General features: G+C 41.2%; 1 protein-coding gene across 15 annotated transcripts in view; it reads right to left on the bottom strand.

The window, feature by feature from the left end:
* The window catches only part of KIAA0586 (KIAA0586 ortholog), a 115,593-nt gene that overhangs the window by 66,367 nt on the left and 36,714 nt on the right, over nucleotides 1–12,512 (bottom strand). For 13 of the 15 annotated variants that reach the window (XM_075926295.1, XM_075926308.1, XM_075926305.1 and 10 more), the window contains 7 exons: nucleotides 11,709–11,829; nucleotides 11,026–11,173; nucleotides 10,028–10,254; nucleotides 7,029–7,101; nucleotides 5,693–5,941; nucleotides 3,154–3,328; nucleotides 976–1,164 (listed from right to left, as the gene is read on the bottom strand). In XM_075926295.1, the coding sequence (XP_075782410.1) occupies nucleotides 976–1,164; nucleotides 3,154–3,328; nucleotides 5,693–5,941; nucleotides 7,029–7,101; nucleotides 10,028–10,254; nucleotides 11,026–11,173; nucleotides 11,709–11,829 (1,182 nt within the window). The remainder of the gene's footprint in view (nucleotides 1–975; nucleotides 1,165–3,153; nucleotides 3,329–5,692; nucleotides 5,942–7,028; nucleotides 7,102–10,027; nucleotides 10,255–11,025; nucleotides 11,174–11,708; nucleotides 11,830–12,512) is intronic. The other 2 variants (XM_075926303.1, XM_075926307.1) reach the window with 1 other exon arrangement.

Genomic DNA, 12,512 nt, shown 5'->3' with positions numbered 1-12,512 from the left:
ATTCTTACTTTAATTCTGAATGTCTTTGTCAGTTTTATAAAGTTTAGATTTACATTCTTCCTCACTTGTCAAAATCTGGTGGCTTATCATTTAAATTTAAATGTGTATGCATTTTTTGGTATTTTTTTCACCTAGATGCCTGATCATTTTTCTAATTGTTTTGTAGTAATTTAATTGGCTATAGTGCCACCTAGTGCTATGAAACAATAACTGTAGTTAGCAGTGCTACTGAAAATCTTGGGTCATTGTATCTTACAGATGTGTTTCTTTTTTTGGCTCACAGAATATGGGCTATATGCAATCAATACATACATATCACAGTGTCTCCCTGCCTGCTCCTTTAGGCAACTAATAAGCCAGGTAGTCAAAATATGACTGAAGTTATAATATCCTCAGAGCTTTTCCTGAAGCCCCTCGTGTACATTTATTATATTTGGCTGTCAATTTAATATCAACCTCTGTGTACAAGCCAACAATACTCAGATTATATCTGCTCTCCAGAGAAGAGTATCTCAGTGGTGATCAATATGCTATAATACAACTTGGGACAATATTACTAAAACTGTTGGGCAGAAATGATCAATTTATATACTCTCTGCCATGCAGACTAAATTCAAGAGCCCAGAATTCATTCTCTGATCAATAATGGCTTCACAATGATGGGATGAGTACCGTGAAAGAGGCTGCCACAGTGCAAAATGCCAGCAATCTCTCCTCCGCCAGGATGTCATAAAAAAGACAGCACAAGATGTGGGTGATGCTGGTTAGGAGTGGGCCTAGATAGAAGAATCTCAGAAAATACAGATTCCCACTGCTGCAGCCTCTGCTGGTTTAGCTTCTATGGAATAACATCAGAAATAAATCTCCTTGGGCACAGAAGCTATCATTGATATGGAAAAGTAAGAGGTGCATCTTTCAGCAGCAGCAGGAATGAATGTGGCCCATACAACTCATTATGTTTTTGGTTGTTCTTACCTAACGGAATAGCCATAGGAATTAGATGGCCTTCAAGTGGCCCTGAGACATCAGGCACCTCTCTGCTTGGGCTGAACAGATATTGGTTTTCATTAAGTTGTGCAGAAAGAAGCTGCTTCCTCTTAGGACTTGTTATTACTTTCTGTGTGCAAGAGCTGGTTTGTGTTCTTGCTGACTTTACCTTTGTACCTGAAATGAGAATCAACTACTTAATGCATCTCTCACATGCTGCATATTTTAGTACAGGAGTGGGCAAGAGAGCCTCTGCAGGCTGGTTATGACCCACCAAGCTGGTTGATCTGGCCTGCGGCCATGGTGCCACTCCCTCCACTCTCAGGCCAATCAAGATCTGGGGGCAGGGGAGTGTGCAAAGTCTCCTCACCGCACCAGAGATATGCGGTCCCAGAGGGAACCACCAGCTCTTTTTAACAGCTGGTGGTTGACTCTAGAACTGTGCGCCCCTTGCAGGGCAGGGGCAGGGAGCAAGAGATTTTGTGTGCTCCCACATCCCTAGGCCCTGAACAGCTGGTTGTTCTCTCTAGATGCCAAGAGGGTGAGGGGCAAAGACTTCACATGCTCCTGCACCCCGGGCAGGTCTAAACAGCAGGGCTTAACTTGAAATAGTCAATTGCATAGCTTATTTTGAAATAGCTTATTTTGAGTTTTGGTGCTGTATACACAGAACTTAGGAGCACTCTTTCTCCGACTTCCCTTACTCCTCGTACAATGAGGGTTACAGGAGTCAGAGTGAGAAGTCCTCCAGCTTAACAATATTTCGACATTGTGTCGAAATAACTGCCGGCTGCGTAGACATGGCCTATATTATTTTGAAATAATGTTGCTGTGTAGATATAGCGCTCCCCCCCAGGCCAATCAGGCTCTGTGGGAGGGGGAACATTAGAAAGGGGAGCATGGGAAGGGACAGCCTGGGCCACTTCAGAAATTTGTGGCCCCCTTCAAAAATTATTGCCCATCCCTGTTCTAGTATAAGCTTAGGTAATGTCTGACAGGACTGAAAATAAATCACTAACATAAAATGCCCAACATCAATTAGAACAAGAAATAACAGGTGTATACTATGCACTGCTGGCTTTATAATCCAATGCACTACAGACAGATGCTGGCAGCACATGCCAAGGCCTCTAGATCTCACTGAACAATGACATACGAATACATAGTTGGAAGCAGTCTGATTCCTCTCTGTGTTTGTACTGTTACAAGTAGGTATTAGTGCTATACAAATGTGTTTAGTGTTTAGGCTTTATGAAATGCTTTTAAGTTGCTGCATGCATTAATCCCACTTATCATACCCGCATCCCATGTAATTCAGCAACATTTAAATGCTTGTTCTCCAACTGTAGGTCACCCAACAGGAGAGAAGCATTAAGAAGTGTAAAATACTAGTTCCCAACAGAGGTTATCTTTTGCCCAACAAAAGAAAGCCTGTCAACACTAGACTAAACATTGTGGAATATCAGAAGAAAAAATGGTTACATACCTTCTCATAATTGTTGTTCTTTGAGATGTGTTGTTCATGTCTATTCCCATTAGGGGTGTGTGCACACGTACACGGTAGCTGGAAGATTTTCCCATAGCAGCGCCTATAGGATTGGTCTGGGAGCTCCCTGGAGTCGCACGTCCATGGCGTCCAATACAGTGCCCTACTGACCCACCCCTCTTCAGTTCCTTTTTGCTGGCTACTCCCAACAGAGGGGAAGGAGGGTGGGTATTGGAACAGACATAAGCAACACATATTGAAGAACAGTTACGAGAATCTACGTAAAAGTTATTTTGTTCAGTGCTTGTTCATTTCATGTGTATTCCAATTAGGTGATTCACAAGCAGAAATTTAGGAGGTGGGGTCGGAGCCAACCACTGATTGTGTAGGATGACTTGGCTAAATGAGGCATCATTGATGACTTGTTGAGTAATTGCATAGTGCAAGGTCAATGTATATATGGAGGACTGTGTAGCTGCCCTACATATTTTGTGAATAGGAACTTGAGTCAGAAAAGTAGTGGAAGAAGCCTGTGCCCTAGCAGAATGTGCTATGGTTGGAGATGCAGGAAGACCCACTGGTCTGTATCACTCGTGGATACAGGACTTAATCCATGAAGATATACATTGGGAAGACACACCTGTTTATAATTTAAGTATTTATGTCAAAGGATTACTTACCTCTAACACACTCTATAACTTTTGGTCTTTGAGGTTTGGATTTGGGAGATGGAGAATTAAACCTGAGATATGGTGCTTTTTTAAGAGTGCTGCGGTGGCCCTGGTAAATTGGTTTTCCATATACCTGGGACAAATACTCTTCATTCTGTACCACTGCACTTGCTTTCAGAGGTCCCTGCACAAAAGAAAAGCCTTCTCTAAGTTTTCCATATGTGAAGGACTACATATGTAACTATTGCTAATTTTTTTTTCCAGCAGTTCTACATTTTATGAAGCACTATAGACATACAAGATATAGTAAGAAAACTGTGTTGGACAAACTGTAAAACGTGTGGTTTTTTTTAGTTGTCATTATGCATAACAAATTTTGCATCAATCAATATCAAGTATACAAACAATTTTACCTTTTGATACCATTACATATTATTTATTAAGTACTAATAATCACTGTAAACTACAAACACAAAAACACAGCCAGTCCTTACAATGGAAACTCAAGAGAGGCAGTCATTTTAAGTTTGCACTTATGCTTAGAATCTACTACATATGTATTTCAGAGAGTTTAGTTTGTCTGTCTGTCTGTCTGATCAAGAACTCCTCCTGAATGGTAAGATCACCAAATTTGGTATAGTTTCCTTTTACCATAACTTAAAGCAAGGTGAGGGTTTGTTTGTGCCAGGAAAATGGATGTGCCCAGAATGGAATTGCTTCTGATAAAACCATACAGAAAAGAGACAGAATCAACAGGCAGGTAAAAGCGGCTGGCTGAGGGTGCCTCCCCGCCACCTGGAACTGCCCCAACCCAGAGCCTCCCACCTCCCAGGCATCCTTTAGGGATAGCAGGGAAGGGGAATGGGACTGAAGCTAACCCCTGCTGGGGACATTGCTGGCTGTTTCCCTTCGTCAGGGAGTGAGGGGAAGTGCACAAGTTGCTGCATTCCTCACTCTGGCTCAGGAATGCAGGAGGCAGATGAGCTGTGCACTTTGCTCTCGCTCCCTGACAGGGGCAAGAAGGGGAAGAACAAGTAGCCCGGGTACAAAGAGCAAGCAGTCTTTTTATTTAAAAAAAATTGAGATAAGGACCACAGGAACACCAGGTAAATATGCCAGCATTAATTCTATATGAAGTAATGGACAAACAACCCTTTTAACCAACCCTACAAATCCTATGCCTTATAGCATAACTAGAAGATTTACCTGGCTTTGCTCAGGTCCTTCAGGGCAGGGGCTTGAGGATGTGGAAGGCTTAAGGCAGGGGGCTGAAGGTGTGTGTGGGGGGGGGTGCAGGAGTCAGGGTTGGGGAATGAGGAAGGGCTCAGGGGAGAGGATGGAGGGTGCAGGAGTCAGGGCAAGAGGTTGGGTGGTGTGTGGTGGCTCAGGGCAGGGAAGCCAACAGATACGCCTAGGGGAGGTGGGACTACACTGCCTGGCCAGCAGCTGCTCCACAGCTCTCCAGGGCTGTCAAGGTGGCAGGACCTCTCTCCTGGATTAGCCATGTGGCTTTGCTGCCTGGCCAGCAGCTGCTCTGCTGCTATTTGGGGCTGTCAGGAGCATGCTTGCTTACTTACTACTCCCCGTGGTCATTCTGGAGTGTAACTGTCCCTGCTATCACAGCCCTCCCTTTCCGTTTCATGAGAAACAATCATATTTCAGGCACATCCCATTGTCCTGGGACTACCAACGCCTGACCTTGCTTTAAGTTATGATGAAAGGAAACTGCAGACCAAATTTGGTGGTCCTAGCTCTTACGGTTTAGGAGGAGTTCTTGAACAAATAGACTCACAGACAGATGAATGGACAGATGCACAAACTCTCTCAAATATACAGTAGATTGTGCAGAATTAAATATGTAGTATTCCAGTTACTACCCAACTAGTACTATATGTGCATGCAAACATTTTAATTACTGTAAAATCAAAACCAGGACATTGACAGTTCCAATTCAAAACAATGAGTAGTCCTATGTACCTCAGAGATTAACAAAAGCGCATTTTTTTCTCCACTCAACCTCATCTGAAGAAGTGGGTTTTGCCCACGAAAGCTCATACTATATATATATATTTTGTTAGTCTCTAAGGGTGCATCTACATAGCACCCTTAATTCAAAATAAGCTACACAATTTGCACTATGCAAATTGCGTAGCTTATTTTGATGCTATTTTGAAATATTTTATTTCATAATTTAGTGATGTCTACACAGCACCAAATTTTGGAAAAATGCACTATTCCAAAACTCCCCTTAATACTCGTGAAACGAGGGTCACCGGGATGTTGGAATAAGATGCCCATTATCTTGAAATCTATTTCGAAATTATGGGCTGCTTTAAATGATGTGGAATAGCTATTTCAGGACAGTTCTGACATCCTGAAATAGTTCCGCAGTGTACATGTACCCTAAAGTGCCACAGGATTACTTGTTTTTAAAATTACAGATTAACACGGCTACCCCTCTGAGAGTTCCAATTCAGTTCTCTCTTAGAAACTGAAGTAAGGCAGTCATTATCAGTAGAAATGCCAAATAATAAAGAAAACCCAGTACCTCTCTCCTTCCTTCTTTCTCCAGCAAAGCTTCAGAAACTGAGTAACTTCTCAAGTTCGACTGCTTCTGGGAAGGCTTAACAGCATGCAAATACTTTTTTGTTACAGATTCTTGGGTTTTTTGAGTTTTTGCTTTAATTTCTTTCTTTGTCTTCATATCCCTGGTGTTCTGTGTTCTCTTGATCCAGAGATTTTTTTGATCTTTTTGATTATGCTGTGTTTGATCATTGTCACTTTTCGCCATTTCTGCCTAAAAATAAAATGGAAATATAGTCTATCCAAAGAGGATGGAGAAAGGCTGTTCACAGTAGTGGCAGATGGCAGAACAGGGAGCAATGGTCTCAAGTTACAGTGGGAGAGGTCTAGGTTGGATATTAGGAAAACCTATTTTACTAGGAGGGTGGTGAAGCATTAGAATGGGTTACCCAGGGAGGTGGTGGAATCTCCATTCCTAGAGCTTTTTAAGTCTCTGCTTGACAAAGCCCTGGCTGGGTTGATTTAGCTGGGATTGGTCCTGTCTTGGACAGGGGGCTGGACTAGATGATCTCCTGATGTCTTCCAGCTCTATGATTTTAGAGGCTAGGGACAACTCTGAAGGTCTGACAAATGGTTCATTTTCACGTTAAAGAGTAACTGTGATATAGTGATTTTCATTAAGCAAAACAAGTTTAAAAATAGGTCTGAATATTTTGTTAAGCTAAAAACTGCCCTAATAGTTTCCAGATGTTTTCATATGGAAAGTACATAATACTTCTTAAAAGACATTTAAAAAACCCTCACAAATGTCTTACAATTTGAGAAATTTGAACTCAAATATTTTCTTCCAGCTGTGGCAGGGTTAGACCCACTCCTGGGTCCCAGGTCTCTGCTCTGCCCACAACCCCTTTCCAGCATTTTGGGGTTCTGCCCCTTGGCTAAACAGGTACTGAAGCAGATGCCCTGATCAGCCTGGGCTGAGTAACCAGTCCCCTTCAGTCACCGGCTGGGTTCTCAGGCCGCTTGGGGAAGGGAGCCCAAAAATTAAGAGCCCCATACCTTCCCGTCTATTCTGGCAGTGCTGCTGTTCTGTTTTTCAGCTTCTCTATCTCTTTCCTTTTCAGCTCCCACGTTCCTCCACTTCCTCCAAACTCCTCTTACACTCTCTTCCCCATCCTCCCCTACAGGGAAGGTTTTTTTAAAAAGTCCTGTGGCAGCCTGAAGTCAGCTCACCTGGCCCTTAACTGATTTATAGCAGCCCTGTTTCAGCTACCCCATCAACCAGGGCCCGTGCTGTTTTTCAGAGCTGCCTCTCTTCTCTTCCATGAAGCCCTTTAATGTGCCCTGTCAGATAGACATACCTGAATTTCCAAACTAATTGCTTTAATCCACTCATCTACTGTCTTTCTGATGCGAATCTCCTCCAATACATCACTGAAATGGAAAGAAGAAAGAGCTATGTTAGGTGATTGTTTCTCAAACTGTGATGATTTAGGACTGGAAAAGGTAGTGACTGTTCTGAGGGAGGCTTTAAAAGGCACAGTGAAAATAGTTTTTCCTGTTACAGACTAACTCAGCTACCCCTCTGAAGCATTTGAAAATAGACTATTACTTATCTACAATCGTGGACATCTGACAACACTGGATGTATTTTTTTACTACTTTCCCATGCCTGTACCTGTGTTTTTAACACATCATTGTTGGAAGCTTCCATATTTCCACAAACTGGCACCACTAATATGCCTCAAAAGTAGGTGCCATATACTTACTCTATGAGATGGTATAGCAGCCCCTATTGCCTCATCAGCTCCTTTTTGTAACAAAAGGTGAAAAGCAAGAGCGAATGAAAAATATATTCCCAATTTGGTGGGGGATAGAGAGCAAATGAGTATTTAAAGAAGGCAAGTAATTTTCTCCAAAAAGGAATTATTATGGATCCCCATTCCCAGAAAATTTTTACACAAAGGAGACTTGTTTCATTCAAGATAGCAAAGTGTTACCACCAAAGAACATTTTGTGTATATAATTGTATGTAGGCAACTGACGAATTATCTGAAACAGAAACTATAAAGGCGTCTTAAAAACAAGAGTGAGAGAAAGATTGGGTGCCCATAACATGGAAGCAGGTTCTGCAACACCAATGGTCAAAATCAGAGTCATGTCATGAGGCAGGGAACAAGCAATAGTGAATTGAGAAAGCACACAGAGTATTCTCTGTGCGAGCTTTGCTAATCTGAACAGAAAATAAATATACTTAGTTTGTTATTGTTGGTGCAAGTCACTGTATTCTCTGCAGACAGACTGGATATAGTTTTAAATATACTGTACATTGACTGAATGAGCCCCAATGTGACCTTGAAATTGTGAGCCTGCTACAGGGAGTAGCAGTAACAAAAGCAAATCAGGCAAATGTTTAAACCATGCCTGTCCTGGAGATAGTGTGATCTATTTTACTAGTTACTATATATTTGAGAGAGTCAGTCTGTGAACGAGAGAGCTTGTCTGTCTAAGAACTCCTCCTAAACAGTAAGAGCTAGGACCACCAAATTTGGTATGCAGCTTCCTCTTCTTATAACTTGAAGCAAGGTCAGGGATTAGTTGTGCGGGGTGGGGAGGAGGAGGACTGAAACTTCCCTTACCCCAACAAAAGCATATGGGGGACGCATAAAACCATACAGAAAAGAGACAGTCACCAGGTAGGTGAAAGGTAGCGGCAGAGGAGAGCACCCTCGCCACACACACAAGTACAGGACTGCTCTAGCTCCAGCTCTTTAGGAAGGGTGGGGGCTGAACCCCCTCTCCGCAATTTGTGGGAGAACTCTGCTGGCTGTTCCCCATCATCATTCTTCACTCTGGCTGGGGAGAGCAGAAGGCAGATGAACCTGGACCTGCCCCAACTGGAGGGCATGCACCCCTCCTCTGGCTGTGCCCTCTGGAGCAGTAGTGGCCATGGAGAAGTGTGTCTCACCTGGCTCCAAGCTGCTGCAGTGAGAGAGGGCTGGAGTAGTCATCCCTCATCCCCAGCCTCACCCCAGAGCAATGATTTAAATGAAGAAAAACAAATATGAATTGAGGTAAGGACCTGAGCAATGCTGGGTATCATATAAAACAAGAAATTAAATGAGCATTTAAGCCTTTAAGTATGCTCTACAAAACAACTCCCTAAAAAGCTTTTCATGCTGAGCTTATGACATTTGGATTTTAGTGTAACATTGGTAAAACAAGTGCCAGCTCTGACCAATGCTGTAGGTGTTAGCTAAGAACTGACAAACATAGCTGAAAACTAAACCAGCTCACTAATATGTTAATTATGTTCAATACAGGTATTAGTCAGATAAGAATGTATTCTGAATTTAGCCTCTACAACATGATTGTTAGTAAGTTGCTTGAATACATTAGTCTCACTTGTAATATCAGTTTTCCATTCTACATGGAAATGTGTAATTTTTACTTGTAACTTTGAAAATATTTGTTCTGAATTTGTGAATCACAGCATGGGAATCATCACCCCTCCCCTTGCCCATTCAAGATACCTCAAGATTAAACAGGCCTGTGACATTGCACTCCATATTCTTTATGGAAATATGCTTATGAATATGAATGACAAGTGGGATACGTTTTATTCAAAATGATTCTTGCGAGTTTAGGATTAGGGGGTCATTGGAAAAGTTATAACTTACTGAATATGATTTTTCCATTTGCATGAATGTATCATTTTTGTGTCTGAAATAAGGAATACTAACTGCATATTTATTATCAATGTCGGCAAAAGCCTATTATCAGCCCATCAGGAACAACAATGAAGAAAAGCTTCAGAGGGGTAGCCAAGTTAGTCTGTTAAGGAAAAACTTAAAAAAACAACACACAGTTTGGAAACACTTAAAAGACTAACAAAACATCTAGATGGTATCATGAGATTTTGTGAGCACAGCCCTCTTCTTAAGATGACCGGAGTGTTGGATGTCCAGGAAGAATATAGTTGTGCTATACTGCTACTGACTTATGGTCTCTCAGGTGCTACAAACACCCACAACTATGTCACATGATATTGGAAATCCACTGGGGTTTCCCTGCGCAGGTTCATATCTTGACAACTATACCATAAAACACCTGGAAGCAAAAGGACTGTAATGACAGGATGGGAGAGAACTGCTAGACACAGGTCAGAAAGGACATCTCTGGCCTGAGAAGGACTTTACCTGAAATAAGAACTAGGGTGAGAAATTATTTTTTCTGTATGTTGATTTTAAATGATGTGTAACTGTCTCCACCTCTGCTCTAAACGAGATCAATATTTTTAACTAGCAATACGTGTAGAATAGAGTGGATAGCAACATAGAAGAGCAAATAAGATTCCCACCTGTTTGTAGTCAAAGCATTAATAAAGGCATACATGGCATCTCCATCTTTTGCACGGATAATGGCTTCCAAATTTTCTTCAAGGACTTTTTTATTGTTTTGTACATCCCTTAAAATCCTTTCAGCATCCTTTAATATGGATTTTGGTGCTTTAACTGTTTGAAGTATAGATGGCTTGGAGACCTGATGATATTCAGCAAGACTAGGTGCAACAACAGGGTTTGTTGGCTAAAATTTAAGAAAAATGATTATTTTAACATACTAAATAATTTTTCTAAACTTGAATACATTAATCTGATTTACAGTTAATCTAGCACCAGTTCTAAGACCCATTCCAGTAAGGTGGAGAGCAACTGCCATTGACTTAAAGCCATTGCGTCCAACTAGTTCTGAAGCAGTAGTCACTATAGTGGCTACTGCTATAGTGAACTAACGATACTCAACCGGCCAGATCAGTGTCAGGGAAAGATCAGTGTCTTGCAAAGTTAGGCACAATACTTAAACCAATGGAAAGAGATCTGAAACTTGTCGAACATAGTCATGTCTGAGGCACTAACTTGAAAATATATAAAAGCAATATAGCACGTGAAAAAGATGAAACCGTTAAAGGGACACAGTATTCTGGAAAGGTTGAGAACAGCTAGAGTATTGGGGGACAGAAGAGAGGACAACAGAAAGCAGCACTTAAAAAAAAAAGCTTTGAAGAAGGTATTTACTAATACTATTACTCTTTAGACTGGATTTTTAAAGTTACTGGTTGGATAAAGTAACATAGAGGTTTTATAACCTAGATATAAATATATATTTATTGGAAGATGATTATATCCCAAAACCCTGTTCAGCCAAGCAGGTTACACCTTTCAGACAAATCAATTTGTAAACATAATTCTGTTTGGAGAGTTAGAAGCAACAGCAATCTTTGTTGGTGCCAAACATAATTCTGCTTACATTTCTTATTGAAATGGTTAGTCATTCCAACCACACGGTTACCCACTTTACCTGTAGCACGCCATGCATTTCTTTTTTCAGCTGTCCAAGATCTAGAAGTATATCTTCTGCTTTTTTTACTGTTTTATTAACTGAACTGAAATCTTGGTGGGGGCCTTCAAAAGTAGGGATTGAGTCAGTTTGCAGGGTAGCAGGCCTGCTAGAAAAATTACATGTTACTAAAATGTCACAGCTTCTTGACTGATTTCAGAAACAACTGATTTCTAATTTGAGAATTTGAATACGAATTTGAACTCTGCACAAGTATTAAACCTTAAGGGGACGTCTACACTAGCCCCCTGGTTCGAACTAGGGAAGCTAATGAGGGTGACCGAAATTGCAAATGAAGCGCGGGATTTAATGTTCCCGGGCAGTTGCCATTTTGGAAACTGACTAGCCCAGAATAACTGCCCGCATCTACACGTGGCACAGAAGCGCGATTCCGAGATAAACCCCTTAGTTTGAATTAACAGTTAAACCCCATTCCAGGGAGTGCCAGGGCATTGTGTTAAGCTATTTGCATATATATATTTGCGTGTATATGCAATCACACTTAAGTTGTGGCCCTCGGCATGTGCTGAGAGTATCATTGAGGCCCCTGGGCTTCCAAAGTTAAGTAGCCCTGGTCTAGCACATACCTAAGTCATATTAACAATAAAAAGTCTGTATGAACTTATTCAGTCACGTTTACTTACTGCTCTTTGTCAGAATGCCAGGCTATTTTGGTACGGTTTAATGATGTCTTCTCGGAAGATTCAGTTTGTCTCAATGGAGTTTCTTGAGAATTCAGAATCTGCTCCAGAAGTCTTCCGCCACCTACAGTAGGAAAAAACATAAACAATATTATTATTAAGCATATTTAATACATTTAAGTGGCTTCTTTTCATTTCAAGAAATAAATATTTCATTCATTTTAAAAAATAACCACTATTCAATATTTATCTAGATTGATGAGAATATCACAACAGGAACTAATTATAAATTTGGTTTTAAAAAAAATCAGACTCACTAGCACTGAAAGGGACCTCAAGAAGTTATCTAGTCCAGAACTTTGCAATGAGGCAGAGCCAAGTATACGAGACCATCCCTGATAGGTGTCTTCCCAAATTGTGTTCCCAACCCCCCAGTTATGAGAATTCTACAACCTGCCATGGTAACCTATTCTAGTCATTAACAATGCTGACAGTATTTTTCTAATAGCTAACCTAAGCCATCTTTCCTGCACATTAAGACCATTATTTCTTGTCCTACCTTCAGTAGACACTGAAAACAAAAGACTACCATCCTCTTTATAACAGCCCTTAACACATGTGGACACTGTTTTCAGGTCCCCAGTCAGTCTTCTTTTCTTAAGGCCACATCTTCACTCGACACTGCAGTGATAGATCTTCTAGAGTTCAATTTCGATAGTCTGGTTAACACTAGATTAGTTTGCTATTTCAGCAAAGCCTTTGTAGTGTAAACTAGCCCACAGAATGTCTCCAGACCCTAATACATGA

This window comes from Pelodiscus sinensis, chromosome 4 (genome assembly GCF_049634645.1).
Source record: "Pelodiscus sinensis isolate JC-2024 chromosome 4, ASM4963464v1, whole genome shotgun sequence".
Lineage (NCBI taxonomy): Eukaryota > Metazoa > Chordata > Testudines > Trionychidae > Pelodiscus > Pelodiscus sinensis.
The sequence above is the reverse complement of the archived record's forward strand: the minus strand, read 5'-3'. Positions and strand labels throughout refer to the sequence as shown.